The 24,231-nt window shown below is 54.4% G+C and overlaps 9 protein-coding genes across 9 annotated transcripts; 3 read left to right on the top strand and 6 right to left on the bottom strand.

Annotated features, from left to right (window-relative positions):
* Positions 1–590: 590 nt before the first annotated feature.
* CTAM01_01758 (uncharacterized protein) lies at positions 591–914 on the bottom strand (the record flags this gene model as incomplete). The annotated part of the gene is made up of 1 exon (XM_060517799.1): positions 591–914. The coding sequence occupies one exon, from the start codon at positions 912–914 to the stop codon at positions 591–593; it is 324 nt and encodes a 107-aa protein (XP_060387333.1).
* Positions 915–1,521: 607 nt separating this feature from the next.
* Positions 1,522–2,910, bottom strand: CTAM01_01757 (uncharacterized protein; the record flags this gene model as incomplete). Its single annotated transcript, XM_060517798.1, has 3 exons — positions 1,522–1,989; positions 2,047–2,733; positions 2,797–2,910. 3 exons carry the CDS (start codon positions 2,908–2,910, stop codon positions 1,522–1,524), a joined length of 1,269 nt encoding a protein of 422 aa, XP_060387332.1.
* Positions 2,911–4,855: 1,945 nt separating this feature from the next.
* On the top strand, positions 4,856–6,169 carry CTAM01_01756 (carboxymethylenebutenolidase; the record flags this gene model as incomplete). The annotated part of the gene is made up of 4 exons (XM_060517797.1): positions 4,856–5,123; positions 5,174–5,562; positions 5,618–5,805; positions 5,860–6,169. The coding sequence occupies 4 exons, from the start codon at positions 4,856–4,858 to the stop codon at positions 6,167–6,169; spliced, it is 1,155 nt and encodes a 384-aa protein (XP_060387331.1).
* A 203-nt stretch (positions 6,170–6,372) lies between these two features.
* On the bottom strand, positions 6,373–7,769 carry CTAM01_01755 (uncharacterized protein; the record flags this gene model as incomplete). Its single annotated transcript, XM_060517796.1, has 4 exons — positions 6,373–6,884; positions 6,937–7,001; positions 7,054–7,495; positions 7,559–7,769. The coding sequence occupies 4 exons, from the start codon at positions 7,767–7,769 to the stop codon at positions 6,373–6,375; spliced, it is 1,230 nt and encodes a 409-aa protein (XP_060387330.1).
* A 1,230-nt stretch (positions 7,770–8,999) lies between these two features.
* On the top strand, positions 9,000–9,980 carry CTAM01_01754 (uncharacterized protein; the record flags this gene model as incomplete). The annotated part of the gene is made up of 2 exons (XM_060517795.1): positions 9,000–9,458; positions 9,633–9,980. The coding sequence occupies 2 exons, from the start codon at positions 9,000–9,002 to the stop codon at positions 9,978–9,980; spliced, it is 807 nt and encodes a 268-aa protein (XP_060387329.1).
* Positions 9,981–15,187: 5,207 nt separating this feature from the next.
* CTAM01_01753 (uncharacterized protein) lies at positions 15,188–18,161 on the bottom strand (the record flags this gene model as incomplete). Its single annotated transcript, XM_060517794.1, has 2 exons — positions 15,188–17,473; positions 17,559–18,161. Coding segments are annotated over 2 exons (2,889 nt in total), but the record flags the coding sequence as incomplete, so codon positions are not given.
* Positions 18,162–18,622: 461 nt separating this feature from the next.
* Positions 18,623–18,907, bottom strand: CTAM01_01752 (uncharacterized protein; the record flags this gene model as incomplete). Its single annotated transcript, XM_060517793.1, has 1 exon — positions 18,623–18,907. A coding segment is annotated over one exon (285 nt), but the record flags the coding sequence as incomplete, so codon positions are not given.
* Positions 18,908–20,323: 1,416 nt separating this feature from the next.
* On the top strand, positions 20,324–21,452 carry CTAM01_01751 (uncharacterized protein; the record flags this gene model as incomplete). The annotated part of the gene is made up of 3 exons (XM_060517792.1): positions 20,324–20,413; positions 20,500–20,720; positions 20,795–21,452. The coding sequence occupies 3 exons, from the start codon at positions 20,324–20,326 to the stop codon at positions 21,450–21,452; spliced, it is 969 nt and encodes a 322-aa protein (XP_060387326.1).
* A 420-nt stretch (positions 21,453–21,872) lies between these two features.
* Positions 21,873–23,158, bottom strand: CTAM01_01750 (uncharacterized protein; the record flags this gene model as incomplete). Its single annotated transcript, XM_060517791.1, has 5 exons — positions 21,873–22,023; positions 22,189–22,248; positions 22,496–22,696; positions 22,814–22,892; positions 23,089–23,158. The coding sequence occupies 5 exons, from the start codon at positions 23,156–23,158 to the stop codon at positions 21,873–21,875; spliced, it is 561 nt and encodes a 186-aa protein (XP_060387325.1).
* Between the last annotated feature and the right edge of the window lie 1,073 nt (positions 23,159–24,231).

The following is a 24,231-nucleotide window of genomic DNA, read 5'->3' as shown; positions in this document are numbered from 1 at the left end:
GTTTTCCAATGGGTATGGTCGTATGTGCTGGAACGAGGACTGCAAGAGGTTCAAGACGGCACAGGAGCTGTCCTGTGGGCAAGACGGGAAGGCTTACGATGCAAGAGGAGACTATTATTGAACGAAGACGGGCTTTGAGGTAAAATGGGAGGGTTTTGGGGTCTCAATGGCTCAAGTTGGGTACCATATTGGGTATGGCATTTGTAGTGTGAGCTTACTTACGTAGTCATATTACTTTTACGAACTCATCTCTCATACGAGATAACGGTGACGTCTTGGAATACATTCATGATCTTCGAGTCATCCAGGACACAGCAAGATATTTGTAAAGTTGAAAAATCGCGTTAGAAGCCGCTGGTATACTGTGTATCTTGTTCGATCTTACGAATGTAGTGTCCTCAAAGCGCCCGAACGAATGCGAGTGACATTGCGAGAGCAGACCTTCAGCCACCTTCAGTTTCATCTTTCATCTCAATGTGCTTTCATTCAACATTCAGAACCACTAGCTCTTCTTGAAAACTCCTTACTAAGCGAGGATACTAAGCAGCAATTCCCGTGACACATACTGTGGCAACTCACCTCTCAGGCCTCTACGCCCCACAACTTCCCTCAGCATACGTGCCGCACCGGATACGAAAGTAGCCATTATCGATATCATAGTCCTTGGTACTGCTTCTCGCGTCGCGGCAGATAGTACACCGGTTCGCGGGGTTATTGCCATTCTGTACGTTCTGATCGGGGTAGTACACCCGGCCGCCTATGTCCTCGGCGCAGATGCCAATGGCCTCGTCGAGACGGCCCATTGCCCACTTGTCCCACGTGCCGCTCGGGTAGGACCAGAAGTAGGCGCAGTCCTTTGCTATTGCTGCTGCTGCGAGTGCTGAGACGAGCAATGTCGTTGAGTGTCGCATCATGGTAGTTTCCAGATTCGATGGGCTGGCTCAAGAAGGGCTAGGCAGATGTATAGTCGAGGCAGATTGAAGTTAAGAGACACCTTTCGATAAGTGTGCTAGCAAGACTCTGGTGAGATATGTCCTTCACCTGCGAAGAAAGCTATCCTGAGAGTTTATGTATCTCAGCAAAGAACGTTCACCGCGCGTTCCGCGGGTTTGCGTAGCGATATCCGACTGAGATCCAATTTGGCAGCCTCACTGTACCCATATAGATGGGATTTCAAACTCAAATTGATGATAGTCTGTAAGTTGCCAAGAAGAAACGGTAGCTGTTGGTCGAAGCGGACAACGCGATAGCAGGTTTCTAAGATCAGCGAAGGTTACGGAGGCAAGTCAGCCATATTGGAGCAGCCTGGAGCTACAATTAGTAGTCAGAAACACGATGCCGCTCAATTTTGACTGAGGTCATTGTTTGAAGTGATATCCAATATGCATTCGTTTTCAACTATGCTCTTTCGACAGACACATGCGCCTATTGTGCACTTTCATCCTTTTTATTTCCAAAACATGGAAGAAATGGTCAACGCCGAGCGCCCAACACTACATCCAAAACATGACTCAACCACTACTAGCTCGACTTGCAAGCGGCATAGCTGTCAAAGCCGGACGCTTGGTGCCAGGTCGTCAAGTGCTCAATCAAAGTCGGGTCAATGTCGCGGTTGGCCTTGATGAAGATGGTCTCGTACGGGTGCACGTTGGTGCCAAAGTACTTGCCGTTCCAAAGAACATCACCATTCTGCGACGTGTCGCACTCCTCAATGTAATTCTTGGACTTTTGGAACGCCGTCATCATCAGGTCCACCTTGTAACCTTGCTTCAAGAAGGTGCCCGTAGCACCAATCTCTGCATGCACGGCGTGGTTCCAGCCGTCGTAGCAGCCTCCCAGGCCGACAGGGTCGTTCTCGGTGCCGAAGTCATCCTTGACAGAGGAGCCCGGAGGGGGATTGAGGAGCAGATCGATGCCTACGCTGTCGGTGGCCCAGATCATGGACTGGACGTGGAATCGGGGCCAGCAGTTTGCCGTCATGCCGACCAGCTAGCAACCCATATTAGCAGCAGTCACTAGACTTGCGGAACATCGTCGTAGTCTTACCTTGACTTCATCCGTGAGGCGGTCCAGGTACATGTCAGTCCAGCACGACTGCGCCCAGTGAGGCAGGAAGGGACCGCGGATACTAGCGTTCATGGTGATGAATCGCTTGTACTTCTTGTAGAGATCTCCCTTCCGGAGCACCTCGCCGTACGCGCCAAGGTCGAAGCAGGTGTTATCCCGAGCAACAATCTTGATGTTGTCCTTTTCCGGGATGATACTGCTGACGTTGGTCTCGCCGTTGAGAATGAAGATGAAGTCGGCAGCGTCGTGCAGGCCCTGCTTGACGAAGAATTGGAGGTTCTCGCGGCCGGCGTCGGACTCGGCGTAGGCGTAGAGGATTAGGGGACGGCTGCGGTCCTTAGAGCCGGACGATTCTTTCGACGTGGTAGAAGACGAATGCGACTTCAGGGACGTAGAGGCAGACGAGCTCTTGCTCGCGCCCTTGTTAGAGGCTGCGCTTGCGGTCTCCTTCGCTCCCTTGGAAGTCGTTTGTGAAGCTGCCTTGTCTGCCTTGTCTTCGTCGTCCTCGTACCATGGCGGGAGGGAGTACTCTGGCGACTTATCTGGTTTTGAAACATCGTGGGACGGCTTCGAGGACTTGTCGGGCTTCTGCTTATCCGCGGCATTGCTATTGCTGTTCGGGTACTGCGGATGGCCCACAGGATTGGCAGACTGCTGGTCGTGTGTCTGGGGGATCGAGAGTTAGTCCAGAGAGCTGGGAGAGAGACCAGGCAGTGACTCAAGACTCACAACGTGTGTAGGCGTTGTCGACGTTGTCTGGGTAAAGGTCGAGAGCGTCCACAGGAAGAAGAGAAAGATGAGCAGACCAATGAAGGTCTGCCTATTCACTGGAGCCGTCGACATGGCGAATGCTGTCGATGGATGCTGCGGCTCGGAGTCGGCGACTTCTCAAAGATGTGTGCGATGCGATCGATGCGCGCAACTTGGGACCAGAACCAGCTGTGAGCGATGATTATCTTTGCTGGACCAAGGATCGTGAATCACTGCATCAGAGCAAGTTGACAATGACGATGAGCAAGAAAGAGTAATACAGAGCACGACCGGCGAGGTTTGGAGGTGGGAAAGAGTTGAACTTACGTCGGAGACAAGTAAGAAGCTGAGCAAGGGGCCCAAGTCTCAAAATGGACGCCAGGGAGCTGTGTCTGACATCTTGGGTAGTCTGTATAGTGTGGCGTGGCGTCGCCGACTATGGCCAGGGAGGGAGGGGCTAGAATGAAGGGCACCGGGCACGGAGGGTATTGGAGGGCAGCTTTAGGCCAGCTTTCATAGTCGGGACCTGAATTTTAGAGTTTCAAGACTTTGAAATGCTATCCGCCATCGCCTTGGCTGGCGGGTGGTCCAAGTTTCCTTCATGTCACTCTTCACTAACAACTGTCATGGCGAACGAACGACAACTAGCCTGTACGATTAGACGAGAATATTCTGGCAGTTCTGTCTGGGGTAGAGTGTCTGAGCATATCAAAGCTGAGGCTCTGGATGCGGTGGTCCGAGGGATGGATCTGAGATGAGATGCAGGACGACTTGTGTGGACATGGGACACCACCGTCGACCATTCATCGGTCGCCGTACGCCTCCCACATGCGGTTCCGGGTGTCTGGACTCGTAAGGCAGTCCACAGTCCACGCACACTGCAGGGACCAAAGATCGGGCAGTTCCCACAGGGGGACGGGGAAAATCTGTGATGAACGCGGCAACGGGACTCCCCACGCTTCCGGCGCGGTACGTCATTGTGGACGGGGGCAGCCAGGATGGTCATCGAGCGTCACCTCCGACTTATTTCATCAGGCTGGAGAGTTGCTCTGAACAAAGATTGCCTCAGTTCTTCTCATGGTTGAGAACGGACGGAGAGGTGATTACACGTTATCGCAGTCTTTTCTTCTCTCGCTTCTAGACGACTACCGCCCGGCGTTACACAGTACTCGGCAGATCCCTTGAAATGCCCTTGATCCGCCCTTGGGTTATCTGCGGCCCCTGCGCCCCTGCATTGGCTCGTCCCTTGCATTCTGCACCAATTGCTTCTTTTGTCATCTTTCGAGGTGCCAATAGCGAACCTGACGCGCTTAGCTTTGGGCCGTGCAATTGAATGAGACCTGGTTTCATCGCAATGGAACAGAGAAATGCAGTTTTGTGGGCTTGTTGATGTTTTAAGCGCGATTGAGTTGAGTATGTGTGGTGCGCATAACCAGTTGTGTTTGGCCAAGATAGAAAGACACCTCACCAACATCTTCTATGTCGCTTTGCAACTTAAGGAAAAGTCCTCTCTGTGCGTTGGAGTTACAGGCTCAATGGGGACTTTGTATCTTTGGATATTCCATCTTTAAACTCAATTGGTCTCTTCTCTCGTCCCAGATAACGGCGTACTCGGGCAACCAGGTATCCCTAATTACGATTCCATGCTGAGGTTAGACAAACATGATTACTTACCGCCAAGGACTGTCAACGGAGTCTTTCCTAAACCGCCGAACCGCCGCAATTGCAACATGGCATTGGAAGACGCAACTCTCGAGGAACAGTCGCGATTGGCCGAGGTTGTTACAGAGGGCTTGTCAACCCGGCTGACTGCCTTATCTGGGAATGGAGTTGGGAGGAATCGGCCGATATCTCGAGCGGGGGTTGCACCAAGTGGAGGCGCAACTGATCTCACCTTACCATTGAAACCTGTTCAACTGGTCATCAAAGTCGATGCCGTTCCATCGGTGCCAATCGCAAAGTCGCACATTACAAAAAGGATCCCCAACTCGTTGAGCAGAGTTTCTACCTCAAAGCGAGACAACACAACTAGGAAAAGATGAGCGCCGTGACAATTCAACCACCGCTGTCCCGCCGTGGCCATGGGCCTGGGCTCATCATCGTAGTTGAAGAGGGTATCAACCTATCCAAACACGACAAGATCCTGGACCCGCCTCCATCGCAGAAATGGGCAGAAGAAGGATACGCCGTTGCGCAGATAGTTGTTGCACCCGGAGCCGCGGACGTTGCTGGTCAGGTTACCTCGGCCATTAAAAGTCTCAGAGAGCTCGACACTTGTGACGACAAGGACAAGTTTGGCGTCATTTGTAAGTACGCCTTTCCGCATTAGAAACCCCCAACTAACAAATCTCATCAGCTCTCATTAGTGCGCCCTCTTCGCAACTCGTGGATGCCCTAGAGAGCCGCTCCGAGATCAAGGCGGCTGTATTCTATAACTTTGGCCAAGCACTTACAATTCCCACCCTTTCGCATCTCCCCAAAACCGTGACAGACAGTCCCAAGCCAACTCCTACGGCAAAGACTCACTCCTACCCCGGAGCAAGTGACTTCTTCGTCGTCCCTAGCCATCCCAACTTCAACGCCAATGCTGCAGGGCTCGCGCACACCCGCACACTGACGTTCCTAAAACCCCTCCTCGGCGGGCCGTACTTCGATCTCGAGGCCGTCTGGGAAGAGCATACCCTCTTCGAGTTTGGCGAGCGCAATGTCGAAAAGACCATGGCCACCATGGTCGAGCAGCCCTATGTGAGTTTTGTCGGGAGGTAGTTCTCAAGGGCAAGGTTGGCTAATACTGGCGCAGGTCAACCACATCCCGACGCTCACCGGCGGCGTAGGCCGTCAATACCTGACCAGCTTCTACAGAGACCACTTCATCTTCAATAACCCCGACGACACTGAGCTTGAGCTGGTCAGCCGCACTGTAGGCATTGACAGAGTGATTGATGAATTCGTCTTCAAGTGCACCCATAACAGGGTCATCGACTGGCTGTAAGTCTCCCCGGACGAGACACATGAAGAGCGTACTTCTGACCACGAACTCAGGCTCCCTGGTGTTCCGCCAACTGGCAAGCATCTTTCCATTCCCTTCACGAGTGTCGTCAATGTGCGGGGCGACCATCTCCACCACGAGCACATCGCCTGGGACCAGGCTACCGCGCTGCGCCAACTTGGCCTCCTGCCCGAGTTCCTGCCGTTCCCCTACCACATCAACGGTAGCGGCCCGGCGTCCGGAAAGAAATTCGAATTCAAGCTGCCTGTCGCCGGCGTAGAGTCGGCGCATAAGCTCGTTGACGAGAGCGCGGTGGAGTCGAATGCCATGTTCGAGTATGGAACGCGAGAGGTCGATGCCTAGCTGGATGAATCTAAGACGCTGCGACGGCAAGGTACTTCGAGGGCCTAGATTTCCGGTGCAGAGTCAAGTCCAAGGTAGTCTGATTTTGGCGGGCGGTTTATTTGTTGAAGCTGACATCGCTCTTCTGTATTAGGTTTCTATTATGCTCAGTTATGATATGACAAAGTGAACGCTTCTCATTATGCAGTCGTCAAGACCCATTTTCAGACTCGGTTTGAGGCCAGATGCGAGGATCCGCTCCGTGATGAGGACTCGTACTTTGTCGATGCCGTCGAGTCCTGACGAGACCGGCTCTCCTCGCCCCAACGGACCTCCTGGTCCACCTTGATCCGTATTCCGCCCTTCAGGGACAAGTCGTCGCACGATCCCGAGTCAGAATCATCCGAGGGCTTAGTCGTCGCTCCTCCTGCTCCTGCGGATCGGGTTGAGATGTTCGTCGTGATGCCGTACTTTCCGTCTTCGGTTCCCAAGCGCTTGAACCCTCTGTCGGCCGACTTCCCTCCCGTTCCCCCGATCGTCATGAGTTCCGTTGGTCCCCGGCTTCCAGCCTTGGAGCGCCCATCGCTCTGGCCCCCAGAGAGGTTGTATTTTGTCGCGATGCTGCCGAACTGTGACGAGACTTTGACCATGAGGGGGCGTAATGTGGGCAGGCAAGCGCTGATAACACCGCATGCGCATTCGACGACGCACCATGTACACGCAGTGGCGAGCGTCCCTAGATATACTGTCAGCAGATGACCAGAAGCGGCAGGCTGGGTGAGCCTTACATGTCGTGTCTGTAAGCTCAAACTGCATAATTGTTGTGAAGCGGTAGATGCTGGCAAAGAGAACGCTATGTTGATGTCAGCACTAATACGATTGCCTCTGAGCTTGGCATCACTTACAATCCTCCCAGCAGGAACATGAAGCACAAGGACAAGCGCTGAGCCAGCGTCACCTGTAGCTTCCACACCTGGCCGATGGGCAAGCACAAGATGGCTACGTCGGTCAAGATATTGGGGATGGCGTTGCCAATGAAGGACGCCTTAAGGTCGATGCAGGTACCTTCGATCCAGGGCATGTAGGCCTTGGCCACGGGTGTGCACTGGAAGACACACACAAAGACAATGGCGAGCCACCAGCCGATGGTGAGGAGGCCGAGGACCATGGCCGCGATCTTGAAGCCGCGGCCGGGGAAGATGCGGCGGTACATGAGCAGCAGCGAGATCTTGATGAACATGACCGCCGTCACGTATACACACTCAAATGCCAGTAGCAGCTTGAGGAACTGTATCAGCGTGTCTTGTGATAATGTTGCGGCGTGGCGGCCGAGGCCTTGTGCAATCACTATACTCGTGGTCAGTTTTCATGATGCCCTCACTTCAAACCATCGTCTTGTCTGATGCTTACTGGCATAGTTGAGGGCTCCGGCCATAAAGGTGACAATCAGGCCTACTACCATGAACCAGTCATCGAGGCCATAGTGAAAGCCAACAGTCCACCGCGCCCAGAACCGGAGACCGACAAAAACGGTTGCGAGAACGAGCAATGCTGTCGTGGTGCCACTCAGTTCAGGCCCTCTATCCGCCAGAGGGTCTGTCAGAGCCGATGTGTCGGCCATGGAGGCTGAAGAAGGGAAAAGATGGGGGCTTGAAATCTCCGAGACCAGTACTCCTCCGTCCAGAATCCAATAGATTTTGAGTCAGTATCGTGGACACAACAACCAACGAGTCAACGAAGAAGAATGCAATGCAAGAAACACGCCAGTTTTTCGGTATCTCTTTGCTGCTTCCCGAAATTTTTCGGGTACGGGGATATCAAAGGGAAAATGAGAGAAAAAGAAGGGCTAGGACAAGAACAAAATGGAGCCTTTTCTTTCCTGGATATCCGGGATGCGCAAGCCTATAGTCCTTATACGCTCTGCCATTGATACCCTGCCCGGTGTAGAAAAACGTGGTGAGATTCGACTGACTCGGCATATGAGGGGCGACAACATGCCGGCCTGTCAAGACTGGAGGCTTCAACGGGGAGGGGAGGGTCCCCTCGACGCCTGTCGAAGGGGGCCAACGTCGTACTGGGGATCCAAAATCCGCATCGATATAACGTCCACCTCGAGGCCCTGCTACCTCTTGTGCCCTTGTCCCCTACCCAGTACTACGTAGAAGTGGTCCCCGTCGCGACCCTGTGCTCCGAGCGCGACGTCTGATCGCAGCCAGGCTCATCACGGGAGTTCAGACAAATGTGCCCCATTGCTGATGTAACCTCAGCTCGCCCCATCAACACCACCTCAATACAGTCGCTATCCTCCGGTCTTGACGACCTCTTTCGGAAAAGGGGGACACCGTTGAGGGGGGCGACAGTTGCGACACTAATTCTTTTCTCTGATATCGACATGGGCATAATGAATTCTATGAGATTGAGGCAAAGACGAGGTTCATGGGAGCACCGGGAGCTGTCAGCAGAGTAACAAGATAGAGAGTCAGAGAGGTATCCGTACGGATATTGAACGAGGATAAAATGGCATGTTCACCTCTTCCTTCCCCTCGGCTTTCCCACGATCCCCTCGGTTCCTCGCGCGTTGGCATCACAATCACTCTCTCGTGCGGCATTCCCCTCTTACTCGATCGATCCTATTGCATCGTTCGCTAATACGCCTCCGGCATCCCACAACTCCTTACCAGTCGTTCATTCTACCAAAGATCCTGCACGTCAACGGTTACCCGTATCCGTACCAAAACACTCTTGAACCTTGGTACACGTTGATCGGCAGTTGTCTGTGTCCTCTCCCCCCCCCCTTGACGCAACTTACACCACACGCCCCTATACCACCACTCCTCCCAAATCCATCAACATGCTCCCAAAGATCGCCAGCCTGCTTTCCTCAGCCCTCGTGGCCACCGCCGCCACTCTGCCCACTGTGGTCTTCACCCCGGGCGCCTGGCACGGTCCGCAGTCCTTCGACCTCGTCCGCGCCGGTCTGACGCTCAAGGGCTACGAGTCCGAGGCCATCACCCTCCCCTCCGTCGGCGCGGAGCCCGCGACCGTCGGTCTCGAGCAGGACGCCGCCGTTCTGCGGTCCACCGTTGAGACCCTCGCCGACGCCGGCAAGGAGGTCGTCGTCGTCGTTCACTCGTACGGCGGCATGGTTGGCGGCAACGCCATCGAGGGGCTTGGATACAAGCAGCGCGCGGCCAACAACGAAAAGGGCGGCGTCATCATGCTCGTCTACCTCGCCGCCTTTGCTGCCCCCAACGCTACCAGCCTTTTGGATATGCTCAGCGGAGAGTACCTCCCCTGGATGAGAGTCGAGGTAAGCTTCTTCTTTGACACTTTGACACTTTGACACTGGAACCCAGTGCCAGTGGCCCCCTCCCCCCATCGCTCATGTCACTGTTTTATACCCTTGCTTGGCGTGCGACATATCTAGAAACATGCCCCAAGAGACTCTTGATCGAGATAATTCCCGCTGACACTGAACTTGCAGGGTGACAAGGTCTACGCTGATACCCCAGAGACCATCTTCTACGCTGATGTCAACCCGGTCCTCAAGGCCAAGGCCATTGCGGAGCTGAGCTGGCAGTCTGCCCGTGTCTTCTCTGACCCCGCGACCTACGAGCCGTGGAACAACGGCATCGAGGTCATGTACTTCCACACTGAGCAGGACCAGGCTATTCCTCTGGCTACCCAGGAGGCCATGGCCGCCCAGTTCCCTACCGGCTACACCACCTTCTACGCAAACACCTCTCACTCCCCCTTCCTGTCCCGCCCGGACCTCGTCATCGAGGGTGTCGAGCTCGCTGTTAAGGTTGGCCAAGAGAAGATTGCGGCTTAGATAGTTTTCTTGCGAGACCGAGTGCGTGCCTTGGACAGAAGACGCTGTAGATCGTTAACAAATAGGGTTGCCTCGTGAGACTAAGTCAAATCGAGACAAGTAAATAAAAAAGAAACAGAGTTGCAAACACACAGCTCCAGACCGGGTCCAATGGGAAAACATGCTTGAATCTTTCGAGAATAGCCTCACTCGACCCAATCCTCACGCGTTTAAACCGAACCTGCATGTGCTCAGTGCTTCGTCAAATCCGCGTCAACCTACCGGAACTTGGCCGCCTACCTTAGCATGCGTAGTGCGTACGCCCATAACCGTAGTAGGCAATATGTGACAAGGGTCCCCCCGGATGAAGATCAGCGCAGCAAAGCCTCACTTACCCCTGGCTAGCCATAGTGGCATTCCAAATGCAACGCGGCAGATGTCGACCACTTGCGTGCTTTTTGGCGAGCGAGGAAAAAAATACTGCCCACCCAGGTTTTGTCATATGAAGCAGGGCCCAGGGGAGGGGACCAAAATGGTAACCCAGTGACGTTTCGCGTAAAAGCTCGCGTAATAGTCAGGGAAAAAGCAGCAGTACGAACTATCCTTTGATTATGAAGAGTCTGAATCGGGACGGCCCCCAATGAATAGAGGCAGAGATAATTCCCGGTTTTTTACCAACGCACGCGTGGCCCGGTCGAGATCGTAATCCTGCCTGCCGGGGACCGGAGACAAAACATGAATCAGCAAACTCACTGCAACTCTACCACATAGACCGCGGACCACGTGCCTTTTCACTAGGCCGTGACACTGACAAGTGACGACTTGCTTTGAGGGCATCGAGGGAAAAGCATTGGCAACAGCCCACCGGCCTCATGGCATGGCAAGGGGCCCTGCCAGCTTGTGGTGGATTTGCCTCCCTCCTCCCCTGGTGAAAGGGCAGGGGTTGAAGAGGAGTTTCTTCAGCATTTGCGGAACTCCTGCGGTTCAGGTTTCTTCAGCAGCTTCGCAGCCTGCAGGCCCGCTGGCTGGGAATAAGGGGAGAGAGAGGAGTTTGACGGGTGGGAACATATTGCATCTTCGAGACCCAATTGGAAATCCTCCCGCCCGCAATACCGTAACCCGGCTCCCTCTCCTCTCTGGCAAAGTTTTTCTTTTTCCCGTACGAACAGAAACGAGTCTTGCTGAAGATGAGACGGCTGTCGCGGACTCGAGGTGCATGTAGTCAAAGTAAAGCTCTCCCTGCGTTTCCTAGAATGTCCTCGGCAAAGGTCGGTAGTTGAGGCGATCCCCGAACCGGCGTTCGGTTAGTTTAGTAGACTCGCGAGACCAGATTGAATCAAGAAAGGTTTCCGCGTTTCGCCTCCCGTCCTTGGTGTGAATGGGCCTTTGTTTCTGCTTCTGGACGAGCAGCGGATACAGCCAAAGGTCGACCGTTTCCAGGCCTGGTCCTCCGTGCTCTGTCTCTTCTTTTGCTTGCCTCAATCTCCACAGTTCTTTCCATTCCTCTTTCGGAGCCTGCCGGCCGGGCCGGCGCACCTATGACATTGACAGGCAGCGGGTACTCCTGTTCCTCTCGGTCGGAGTGAAGGCCGTTCACCCTGTTGCCAAGTTCTGGCCCGTCACGCCGTTGCGGTGCTCCGCATCTATATGTCATCTGTCAGACCCCTCAAATTGTGCAGAGTCCACAGTAAGGCAGTAGTGTAGGGAGTAGCTGAGCGTGGTATTGGTATCCGTAAGGACTATTTGATGGCATACGGATACTTCGTACCGCTTCCACGGCACCGCTTTCCAAAGACTCTCCCACAACCCGCGGCAGGAGGTGTCCGAATGTGACGCCGAAAGGAAAAAGAAAGAAAAAGAAAGGAGTCCCTGAAAGTTAGAATGTGATAAGCAGCAACCCCGGACCCGGGCAGAGAGATTGTGTTTTCCACCTATCCTTGTTAAAAAAAATAAATCAGAAATCTGATTTTCTTCACATCAATAGTGTTGAGGAACGAGTGGGATGAGTACCCGTTGTTGCCGCCACGAAATCTAAGAGGTCCAGGCAAATTAGACTTTGCACGTCAAAAGAAATGACAAGACGAACGACTCGAAGATCCCATCCCGACCACCACCACCCAGTATCCGTACGACGCAATCTGTTTCACCAACAAACCTGCAATGCTGCCCTCCGCCCTTGGCACCTGTAGGCCGTCATGAAACCCCAGTCCTAGCATGTGTTCGTCACCCCTCTCGAGTCTCGCCTCGCGTCTATCAGGTCTATCGTCATCCGCGTTATCGCTATCGGGTAACGGGTTGGGCTGCCTGTCGGATGTGCCCATGCCCTATATGCCTATCAGATGCCAAGTCTGAATAGTCCAAACTCTCTCCGCGGTCTGTTAGCGTCTGGCATTCTGCATACCACCCATGCAAGCCATGTAAACTGCAGCGAGCTAGACGCACCAAAGACACTAAAGAATGCAAACCCCTGACACCGGATGACGGGGGCCTCATGTCGGGGTTAACTGTCAAAGGAAATTTGACAGGCAGATCTCGTTTCAATGAAGGAGTCCGTCTCAATTTTCATCCCGCGGTGCCTGCCAACCCCCGTGGCCGTAGCCCACCCTCTTCCGAACGGGTTCTTCCGCGGACGGCGCGATATAGAACCGTCTCCTGCAGGTCTCAGCTCGTTCTCCGTTAACGGCAAGGACGGACACGGGGAAGGGACGGAAAGCACGGGAAGCCGCGGCTCGCTCGACCGGTCAAGAAAAAAAACGCGCCTCTGGTCTCACTCTCTTGACGATCGATATTGTCTGTTCCTTCGCTGAACCACGGCGGCGGGAGTGGTGGTTCTAGACTTCTTAGTCTCTCACACTTGATGTCCGTCTGTCCGTAAGTTCTAGGCCTTTCACGCCTTGGAGGCTGAAAAAGCAGTCTGTCGAAAGCTGCGAGACTTAACGAAACTAATGCGGCTCGCATAGTAGGTTTCGATAGTACGACGTATCACGAAGCAGACGGGCTTCCGCGGCTAACCATCAATCAGCGCCCAACATTAGTAAATCACGTCAACGCCGCAGCCCGCGCGACCCCCTTCGAGTCCGCAACTTGCAGATGACGGATCACAGAAAGGGCGGCAAAATGGGATAAAGGATGACCGGCGAGTTTCACTCTGAGCCTCGGAACTGAGATGCCGTATGGCCCCCTCAAGCCTCCAAGCTCCCATGTTCACTCCCCATACGCGGTGGAAATCGCAACGTCCCGAAGCACGTTTTGCTGCTGCTAGCGTCTGCGAAGAAGACATGGGAACCCATCTAGCGGTGCCCACAAACGGCTGTCCGAGCCCTCTCCCCCTCAAAGACTTCTAACAAGTTTTTGTTGGCAGCGACTACGAATAAATCCCTGGTCTTCTTTGATGACCATCACGGTCTCCAAGAGACGATCATTGGGTAGCTGAAGGCAAAAACAAGCACTTGGAGCTTGGAAGTTGGGCACATCTCCGCCTCGGTGTTGCAAGACATCCGTAACCCGATGATCAGCAGCAATCCAGCATCCTGACCTGAATGGGGAGGATAGAAGGCGATCTCGAAGTTCGAAACCCGAGTAGCTCCAGCCCCCAGGAGCCTGCATTTGCATGTAGATTTCATTTTATCAGATTTCTCAAAGGATACTAGAGCCTTTTCTCTATACTTTGATCTATTCTCTTAGGCGCTTGGTCCAGACTTTGGGTGTTGCTAGCGGTTCAACGTGAGGCCGAGCCGCGAGATGAATTTGATCATCCGCATGGTAAGTTATTCGTCCTCGCTTTCGTACACCTAGAATTACATTCCCGCATTCGTCTAATCAGGCACGTCTCATGGGCTCTATCTCCCAGCCTCCAACGACTTTGGCAAAAGGGACGAATACTTCGCGAAGCAGAGACTCAAATAATCAAATTAACGCTGAGCAGGGAAAGCAAAACCCGGGCAAGCTGCCGGGCAAAGAAACAGCCCCCAGTGGACACCACAAAAATAGCCCCCAGCAGACACCAACCAAACCCATGCAAGCCATGCTCACAACATAAACTCCACACTCCTGCAAGCCCGCAGATCTGTATTTCCAGAGTCGCCGAGAGGGGAAACCTGCAGCATGGGGGCACGAGGGGAATAGGATGAACAACGAGGTTCAAAATAATGAAGATAATCATCATCATCTCTCATCTCACCCTCACTCCCAGTCTCCCACAAAAAATAGGGAAACGAGTAATTTATTCCCCCGCGCAGAAAATGGGAACCAAGCACATGGCTTTGCCAGGGACAAAATCCCCTTTGGGCACACAAAAACTGGAAAATCAGGCAAATGACACACGGCAACTATCCCTACACGAGTCGCAAAAGTATCCGTACGGAGCATTTTCACACAACTTTGTGAAAGTCAATAGAGAATAATCTCCGCCGCCCATCGGTGAATTGATTGTGCTTATCCGTACCCAGGGACGTGGGCGACGGCAAACTTTACGTACCTGTCTCGGGTACCGCTCTCTCTTCCCAATGAGGAAGAAAAATGGGCAAAAGGGCTTCACTGATTACTTGTTTCGATGTTGGATACCCAGACCAAGGCTAGCGGGAAATGAATGGTGACAGCGGCCGATTACGAGATGTATCCGAGCTTCTACTAATTCCTTCCCCGTCCCGCTGAGTGAGCGAGCAAACGAGATGGGATGCTTGCTATGACGCCCAGTGTCGCGGGGACCTTCGACCACACCGCTGGGGCAGGTTCGTGAGAGCATCAGCTCATTCGGCCGATGACTTTTTAGGGTGTCAATTAATACTACCACGACGGATTGACAAACCGCGTCTCACATGATGTGCAAGTTGCATGATGTACTGTAACCCGAGGCTCATTATCCCCCTTCAGTGTCATTTCTCATCGAGATATTATTATACACTCTCTTGTTTCATGCCCCCCGGTGCCCGTGAAATGCCAAATCTTCATAGCCTCTCTCCATTCGCCAGCCCATGCGTGAATGTCAATGAGAAGTCCAACCATGTCCATGCTTTATCGTCGGGTCCTTCCAGCGGCCGCTCGCACGTACAAAAAGAGAGACAACCCGCTGTCTCGTCCCAATATATAAACCCCGTCCTGGCGCGAGGACATGGGGAAGTGTTGAGTTTCGTAAGAAAAATAGGTACAAAAAGGACAGTATCCCGCTACAAGTGCAGCGGCAAGAGCCCAAAGAATCGAAGAGGGGGGTATCTGTTGCAACGCAAAGACTATGTGATGGGAGCCAGGAAAGGGCTGAGCATCAGCTCGTCCGCACTCGGCCGCAGGTTGTGATCCATCTCAAAGGTCTGAGCAAGGAAGGTCTTGGCATCTTCAGAAGCGTGCTCCGGAATCGTGGGAGCCGCCTTACCGCCACCAATCTTGAAGATGGCCTGCAGCTGACTGCAGTCGGGGTACGGATGTGTGCCTGTCATCATCTCAACAACCAGGCATCCGAGCGACCAAATGTCGGCCTTGCGGGTGTACGAGGTCTGCTTGACAACCTCGGGGGCCATCCAGAAGACGGAGCCCTGGAGGGAGGGGCGGTGCTTGTTGTTGTTCGCGCCGGACAGGATGTTGGTGGCTTCAAGCTTCTTGGAGATACCGAAATCGGAAATCTTGATAGTGCCCTTGTTGTCCACGAGGATGTTGGCGCCCTTGATGTCTCGGTGGATAATCTCGCGATCGTGCAAATACGACAGACCAGTCAAAATCTGGCGGACAAAGCTGCGCACAAGAGGCTCTCCAAGAGCGCCGTACGAGTTGAGCATGGTCTGGACGGAACCGCCAGGAACGTACTCGAGGAAAATGTTGAGGTACTCGGTAGACGAACTGCAACCCAGATACTGAACGATATTCGGGTGTCGAAGGTCGCGGAGCAGACTGATTTCCCGCTTAAGGGCCTCGATCATGCTCTTCTTGCGTGCGTCGTTTTGGCTGTTGGCGCCCGGAGCTGGCGCCTCGACCTGCTTGACGGCAAGAAGCTCACCGGTCACGGCATGCAGGGCGAGGTAGACACAACCGAAGGAGCCTTGACCGATGAGGGCTCCCTTCATCCACTTGTCGTCAGACCAGGACTCTCCTGCGAGGAAGCTCTCGAGCTCCTCGTCGGCGTCCTCGCCGTCTTCATTGAGCGCCGCCGTAAGATCTTTGAGGGAACCTGAACCCGTTGAGCCGTCGGTCTCGAAGTAGCTTCGCCGCGTAACGTTACCTTCGGGGTCCGTCACGCTGAGAGCGGCTGCACTAGCACCGTCGGAGCTGTCGGCGAATGACACGTAGGACTTGCGGTTCGGTTCGACAGGCGACTCCTCTTGCAAGGTGTCGAGCATTGAAGAGGCGACGGAGTCGCGGAAGTGGGTGACCCGCAGGCCTGATCGCGCCTTGGGAGCACTACCGGCGTGGAGCCAGCTGTCAGCGATGGTCGGAATAGGGGGTGCATCTTGGATGCTAGACGCGAAGCTGAGGTTGCTAGCCACACTCAGACGGCTGTTGACCTTGCTCAGACGGGTTGATCTTCTCATGGACAGACGAGCGGTCCTGTCAATCTCCTCTCTGGGATGATCCGGGAAATAAGATGTGAGGTCCGAGGCGATGAGCTCGCTGGGAGGACGCAACCCGCCAAACGACCGCAAGATGCCCTTATTCCTCCTGGGTCCGCCGGCAGATCTTGGGCCGTCGTTGGATGCGGGGCGCTCCAGCTCCTTGGCGGTATTGTACACGTTGCGCTCCCGGTCGTGGAAAGAGACCGGTGAAAGAGGATGTTGCAGCTCATCGTTCCATCTCTCACCCAGAAGCTTTTGCACCTTCATCTGGCTTCTCTTATCCACAGTCTCGAGGGCGCGGCTGTGATTTTGCTGCGCCTCCTCAATGGCGATGCCCGCTGCTCTCTCGAGCTCGGGCATGCCTGGCTCACCAGCAGGGACACGGCGAAGAATCAGGCGATTCCGTTCAGGACGTTTCTGGTCCTTGATAATCCGCCACAACTCGGTATCGCCGAGTCGCCGGCACTGGTTCGGGTCTGGCTCAATGCCGGCCAGTACCCAGAAGCAGTAGTTCCTCTCATGATCCTCTCGTAGTGCAAACTTCCTAAGGGTGACTCGCATGACCTCCTCACACGTGTTGCAGTCGGCGATTTTGACGACCTTTGTGACTCCTCCGGTGGAAATGACGCGGATAACATCCTGATTCTGCGGTAAGCCAGCCATCAGTGAACCATCCATACTGGAGTTATTCCTGGTATGGGAAGTTACCAATCGGCCGGTCTGGGGGACGGATTGCCCGGCGCTACTCACATAGCCGGGACTTTGGCCATATCTTGTTCGCAGAGGGCGGATGGCATCCGTGCCGGGAAGGGGTGAGTTGGGACGGGAAGAAGCGCTCTCCAGGGGAAGGGAGTCGTATTGTCTGGAGTAGCGCTTGTTCATGGAAGGCGTGGGCGCGGTACGAGCACTTGAAGCAGATGGTCGAGAAGACCCGCCCGACGACGGGGTGAATTGGTCGAGGCCACCGAACGAGTCCTGCAGTGGTCAAATGTCAGCTGTGTTACCCATTGCTGACGGCATATGACGGTGCCGCGAGAGGAGAAGCCGGTCTTGCACGTACCCTATTCCGTTTCTTCTGGTTGGCGTAGGCCTTTGTCCTCAACTTCTTAATGCCCAGGAACAGTCGCACGCGGTCGCCGACCTTTTCGATGCCCATCTCCTTGAGGACATCCTTGTCGAGCTCGAGGAGGTTCTCGCCATTGATGTGGTTCTTACGGAAGAGCTTCTCGTACTCGCCGCATTTGACGCTCCTCAAATAGTCGCAGACCTTGTCCTCGTCCCAGTTCTTGACGGCATCGGGGCCATCGCTCTCGGAGAATTCGGATTCGGTCGGGCTGGCGTAGGCTGTGGACTGGTTCGAGATCGTGGGTGCCCGTCTTGAGGGCGGTGCGGCACCGGTAGAAACGCTAGAAACCATGGGATTGCTGGAGCCCAGCGGTGCCGGGAATGCGGTTTTGGGGGCCAGCATTGCCATCTTGTAATTGTGATACGTCAGGTGGACATTGACTGAAGTGAAGTTGACGTGGTCGATGGCGGTGGTGATCGCGGGAGGGGTTTGTCTCAGCTGCCTCTCCTGGAGCGCGTCGTGCCGAGAGAGGATTCCGTCAGGCAGGTTTCCGAGACAGGGAACAAGGCGTCGGGCCGGATGCGATAGAAGCGAAGAAGCTGCGATATAGCGAAAATGTGGAATGTAAGTGTCTCTCGCTGGATCCGAGTTGGGGAATGTCGAGCCTCTTCAGTGCCGGACCGTAAAGGCCTGGTTTCTGCTTGGAGACGCAGAGGAGGGAATTTGGTGAGGGCGAAGGTCGTGTGTGGAATTACGGGTACTTCGGCCGGGAGGGAAAAAGAGGAGGGAAGGGGAGGGTTAATGATGGATTTTGGGGGTGCAGGGGACTTGCGCTTGAGAGCCAGCGGCAGGGAGGGGTGTGTGAGTGGTGCAGGTGTAAGCAGCCTCAGAGGTATCTTCACACACAAGTTGGGATGCGAGATACTTCATCTACGGGTGGGCAGCAAGCACCACCACAGAGACTCTACCTGAGGTGAGCGACCACAGACCATACAGCAGGGGGCAAGGTCAGAAGAGGGGAGGGCGGCAACAAGCTTCCAATGCTGCTTCTTCCTTTGTCACTTTGTGTGCTGTCGCAGCAGTCCGTGAAAGGAAATGGACTTGGCTGAGGCTCCAATGCAAAGAGGGATCTCTCTGAGGTGCTGTGTGTGTACAACCTTGGAACAACGGACGGTATCACTGTATAGCAAAGCAAAGCAAAGCTGAGCTACAAAACACGAGATTTGCAGGCCGCACAGTCCTCGCAACGGCCCTGATGCGTCTGTTCGCTTGAGGCAGAAACTTGGGGGAAACAAACACACTCGAGAAGCTTTCCGCAGAGTCTGCCCTTGAATCTTGGGCTTTTAGCCACTGTGACAGAGAGAGAAAGGCAACGTTGCAAAGGGGTACGACGACGATGAGGCGTACGGCAAGGTTTTGTTCGCGTTGTTTGAGGTCTGGTCTTTTGACGTATTGTTCAGCTATCCCCTGGTCTTCTTCGTCACCGAGTCTTTGGGTACGGAGTAATGTTTCTTCATTTTGCTTGGGCATGTTATCTACCTGCCATACAGGCTTACACAGTACTCCGAAGAGGCTTACTATGTGTGCTAGCAATGTGTCCCAAGATGCCGTCAAAGAGCCTCCATCTCTGGCCAACTTGCCCGGTTCCCTCGGGTTTGCGGTCCACTCAAGAGCGACATTACACGGCAAAATGGCACGTCGATTCAACAAGGTTTTCGCTGGCCAAAGGCTTCTTCTGTTTCTCTCTCCTCTCCTTCCACGATGAGTCTCAGGCGCGATGGCGGATCATGGATGGAGTAGCCAAGCCCCTGTATGCACCCTTGGCAACATGGCAACCTTTAAAAGGGCGTTTGCAAGGGTATGGCGACGGCGGCGGCTTCATGAAACTGGCTCAAGCAGGGTCAACGCCGCACGTCCCCACCCAAACTTTGGCTCTGCAGCGGCACCTGCCCTCCTCAGTCAGTACCTGCCCTGAGCTGTCGTGACTCCTCATTAGCACTTGCCCTCACTGCTTGACTGCCCAGTCAGTACTTTCCAAGCGCATTTTACTGCCCATCACTGAGGAAGGTACTCTAGGTTGAAAGACTCTGGAGCGTGCCTTCCCATGCTTCCAACCAGAAACATGGACAATGTACCTGAGGAAGTCCTGAGGAATTACACAGCCGTGAGCCGTCTTACCCCCCCCCCCCCCCCGAAACGTCCCCAATATCCCCCAATGTGTCCCCAACATGTAATTTGCCCTCCTCAATGCGCCGTCATGCAACCCCCGCCGCCTAGCCAATCGCCGCCAAGTCGATATCTCGTGTTCTTGTATTGCAGTGTGCCACAAGAGACCCTCTCGTGCTTCTGATGCATCACGGCCTGTTCATCATGACGACCACACACATTAGAGCCTGCAGGGACTCTGAGAAGAAAAGAGGTGCAACAAAATAGCAACCACGTCCAGCCACGGAGTCCGTGAACAGTGGCAGATGGGCGGGTGGTAGTTTGTTTATTCAGTTGTGCCGACCAAGCTCAAGTTGTTCTTCAAACAAATCAGAGAACACCCCGGCTTCTCGCTCACCTCTGGAACAATCCTACACGCGCCCATCCGAGTCTTTCTCTGCTATTCTTGGCCCGTCAGCAAACCCGCTTGGTTGCGCGCGCCGCCCGCCCCTTGCTTGCAAGACTGTTCCTATTCAAAGCCTCAGACTCTGTTCGCCAAAGCCACGTCACGGCGCCTCTCTTCGGACCTCGACCGCCCTTGACTCCCGACAAAGATGGGATGCAATTTCCTCTGGAACACAATCTTCCACAACGATGGCTTCGGCCATACCATGAAAGCCACCGAGGCGTACGAATACCGAGTGGTTAGTAGCCACGCCATCATGCACGGCCTCGCCTCCGTGGTGCCAGACGTCGTCTTATCGTCAGCCTACCCGTAACCCGCCCGCAGAGGCCTGCTCACGATCCCTTCTCGGGTGCAAGTGACAAGGCGGCCCGCCAAACGTACACGTTGGCATGCCATGTTCCGTGGTCTCTTCTATCCATCCGGATACACACCATGGCCCGGCATGAGCTCTCCACAACAATACCCGGCTCCTTGGAGGAGGTCACCGTCGCAACCGGACGCTGTCAACAACAAGAGCTTGTCCGTCTCGCCCGGATCACGAGAGGGTCAGAGATCCCCGCTGCGATGATACCTCCGCCGGTTCCACTCTGCTTGGGACGATGACACGATTACACGATAGGCGAAGATTGGTTTTGCCGCTGGCCAACAGGCGGAGATCTGGTCTGTTGAATGGACGCCATACAATGGAGCCGACTCCTTGCAACGTGATAGGCCTAACGAGCAGACCAACACACCCTGATAATTTGGCTGCAATCCCCTATTTGCTTTCTCAGCCTGCCAGGAGGAGCAGGTCGCCACCAACCATCGTGAACTACCTATCAACGAACCAAGAGGTGCCCGCTAGGGAAGTCAGGTGTAAGCTGTTCGCCGAGGACAGCACAACAGAACTGCAGGAGTTCACAGTGACAAGGCCGGTGGAAGATTCGCAGAGGCCGGCAGCATGGCCTGCGTCCACCGGTGATTGGCTACGGCGCACTCCCGCACTCAACTCGGGGCTGGATCGCTTGAAACCAGTCGTGTCGCACGTCTCGACACCCTCTCCGCTGCCCTGCATCCCTGGTTTCCCTCCTCTGGGCGCCAATATCCCGCCGTGTCTTCACTGCTCCTTCGTTGGACACCAGGGACTACCAAGACTTGACCACCACGGCACCACTGCGCTTCATTACTTCACCAGTCTCCATATGGGAATTGGCTCGCAAGACTGGGGGAACTCGGGGGAGCTACGGAGCGTCCTTTCTACTTACCTTTCGGCGTTGGCGCCCCCTCAGATTAATTAACACGGCGACGCCAGTCTGAGCCCAAGGCACGTCTAACGTGGAGAGGGCGTTCACCGTCACTTTGCGCATCGTGGATCATCCCGGCTGGGCCTCACCCCTTCCAGAGCCTCTTTGCCTTCTTTGGCACATCTCGAGCCAATCACCAACATTGTCATTTCGAGCCGCCTTTTGACTTTTCTCTGCTTGTAAGAGGCGCCATGTGACACACAGCTGAGCTCTGGACGGCGCACTTATTGTTGTGGCACCTCTGATTACTACGAAAAATCAGGGCTAGGAGACATCACAATGTTCACCTGACATGTGTGTACACAGAGTACAGATGTACGTCACCTTTCTTTTTCCTGCAACCTTTTGACCCACGGTCTGCGAAATCGACAGTGCTGAGGTGCCATTCATTCCACGGCATGTTGGTGGATTTGGTTACGCCAACGCTGCTATTTTGGAAAGATACGCAGCCGTTTGTGCCGTCGTCGCACAGAAGGACGCGCAGGGCACCTCATGCTTATCCCCATCTGCTCCTGATGCTGATTCTTCGGCGAAAGCAGTCCGCGACTGTGGGGACATGCAGTGACTGCAGTCATGCGAAGGAAATGAGTTATGGCCCGATCACCGCTTGGTCGCCACCCAAGGAGAGGGGAACACATACGGTCAACCAAGACTTGGCATTTGCCGACACAGATGACTCCTTGAAAACTGACGATATTCCCAAATATGTCCCCTAGAGCGCGCCGCTCACGTTTCAGACCAGACCGCCTGGAAACCATCCAAAAAGAGTGTGTTCTTCTGCAGAGCAATCCTAGATCCGGCCGTCTGGTCAGCTAAAATGGAGTGCCAACGTGGCCTGGTCAGAGCGGGCGTCAACAAGCCTGAAACATGAAACCTTGGAAGATCTGCCTTGCATATATCTCGTTGCGGTACAAACATTTCGGCCTGGTGCTAATCCCCCTCATCCAGAGAAAGCCATCGGTCCTAGCCACGCTGCCACTCTGCAATAAGCGATGGAGATCGGCTTGTGGGAAGGTCTTCTCCCGGCGCGCCGGCACCTCACTACCCTTCCTAGCTGCTCATCACGGACGACGACCCTTGCTGCTTCTGCTTGAGCCTTGTCGTGTCGTTCAAACTTGACGTCGTCAGCCGTGGCTTGTGTGACCTTTGACCGGTGGCCTTCCACGTGGACAGGGTTCCAAAGAAACAGAAACATGTTGAAAGACCAAGATGAGGCCACGACCGCCTTGTCGTCGCAACTAACACCACTCGCGATGAACTTTCGAACTCGTATCGCGGTCTACGGAACGGGACCGAGACCGAAGGAGTCGCTTGCTGCCTCCGTGTTGCTATGAAAGCTACGGGGTAACTTTCACCACTGTCCCAGCATTCCCTGCTCCTTTCCAAAGGCCCGGTTCAAAGCAGCTATTGCGCCATAGATGCCGTGCTTCACCCCTGCAGCAGATTCGAAGCATCACAGCAGCATGAACATTGCAGCTTGTGAGAGACGGGGTTTTCGCAGAGAGTCTGAGAAGGAAAGAAAAAAGTCTACTCGAAATTGAAGGGGAGTAGAGTTGCGACGAACTCCCAGCTGGGATTGGTGCGGAAACGCTAAACAATCCAATCAGGCACGCCAGGATGCGCCACTTACCGCCAGCTTCGGACGAAGTCCATGCTCCACACAGCTCCGCCGCCACCGCCGCCCCCGCCACGGCGACCATGAGTTCCTATTTTGGCACTGTCGGCAAGTCGGCCCGTCGGGCGGGTCGCCGGTCCCCGCATGGACGGCTATCGGCTTGGCCATCTGCCCGGCATCAACGGAGAAAGAGGAGTCTCGGGCTCCGGAAGGTTTGCGGCCTGAGCATAACCACGCCGTTCCGGGCGCATGACGCTGCGGCGATCATGACTCAACCGTCGTTTCGTGTTTCTCGTGTACGCGGGCTCATCGGGATGGCTGACGAGAGAGAGGTTTTGCGGACAGGACGAGTCTCTGTCTCCTAGCATTATCGTCGTCAGTTTTCCAGTGGTTCCGTCTGAGTCTCGACAGTATCCTTTATCTCGTTCAGAGAACTTGCCATCACAAAAACGCAAAACTCATTCTGTTTCAAGTACAAGGTCTCGTGATGCCGCCATTGTGGTTGCTGACTGATTGACGTGTCGATGCTTAGCTGATGGGTGAAGCGACTTGGCCGGTGCTAGATGAGCAACACCCTGTGACGGCACGAACGCCAGACCAGCGTGAGCAATCAAACATGTCGTCATCTTATCTAGGGCCTCCTATCAAGGACCGGCGAGCTATCAGGACTGCTTCACTGGGAAGAAACACATTTCCTTGGAAATGGCGGGGCGTGACGGTGTTGTGTATGATAAGACACGGACGGCAGTCGGCCGGCTGAAGATATGAGCGGCAGTCAAGGGTGACCGCCTTTGCTAATAGTCCGATGGCCCCCTTTCGCTACTGAGACCGCTGTGATATCATCTACGTCCAATGTTGTCGCAGACATACACACGGCAGCCGAAGACTTTTGGTCTGATACAACTGGCAAGCACACCTCGCGAGACCAGAACAATCGTCGGAATTGAGCACACGCTTAAAGCGTGTTGTGCATACCAACGCAGAGTGAAAGTACCAACAAGGAGACACCCTCAACATACGCACATGACCCAAGTTGCTAATGTCAGAGCTGGATTTTCTTGAGCGACGGGACGATCCGCTGTCAGTCCGAAGGCGGCTGACCCGAAGGTGACAACTTTTTGAGCTGTGTCTCGTCCATGGTGAGTTTACTGTCATGGA

This window comes from Colletotrichum tamarilloi (genome assembly GCF_030869305.1).
Source record: "Colletotrichum tamarilloi strain Tom-12 chromosome Unknown Scaffold_4.1, whole genome shotgun sequence".
In the NCBI taxonomy this organism is placed as follows: Eukaryota; Fungi; Ascomycota; class Sordariomycetes; order Glomerellales; family Glomerellaceae; genus Colletotrichum; species Colletotrichum tamarilloi.
This window is presented reverse-complemented; position numbering and strand designations above follow the sequence as displayed.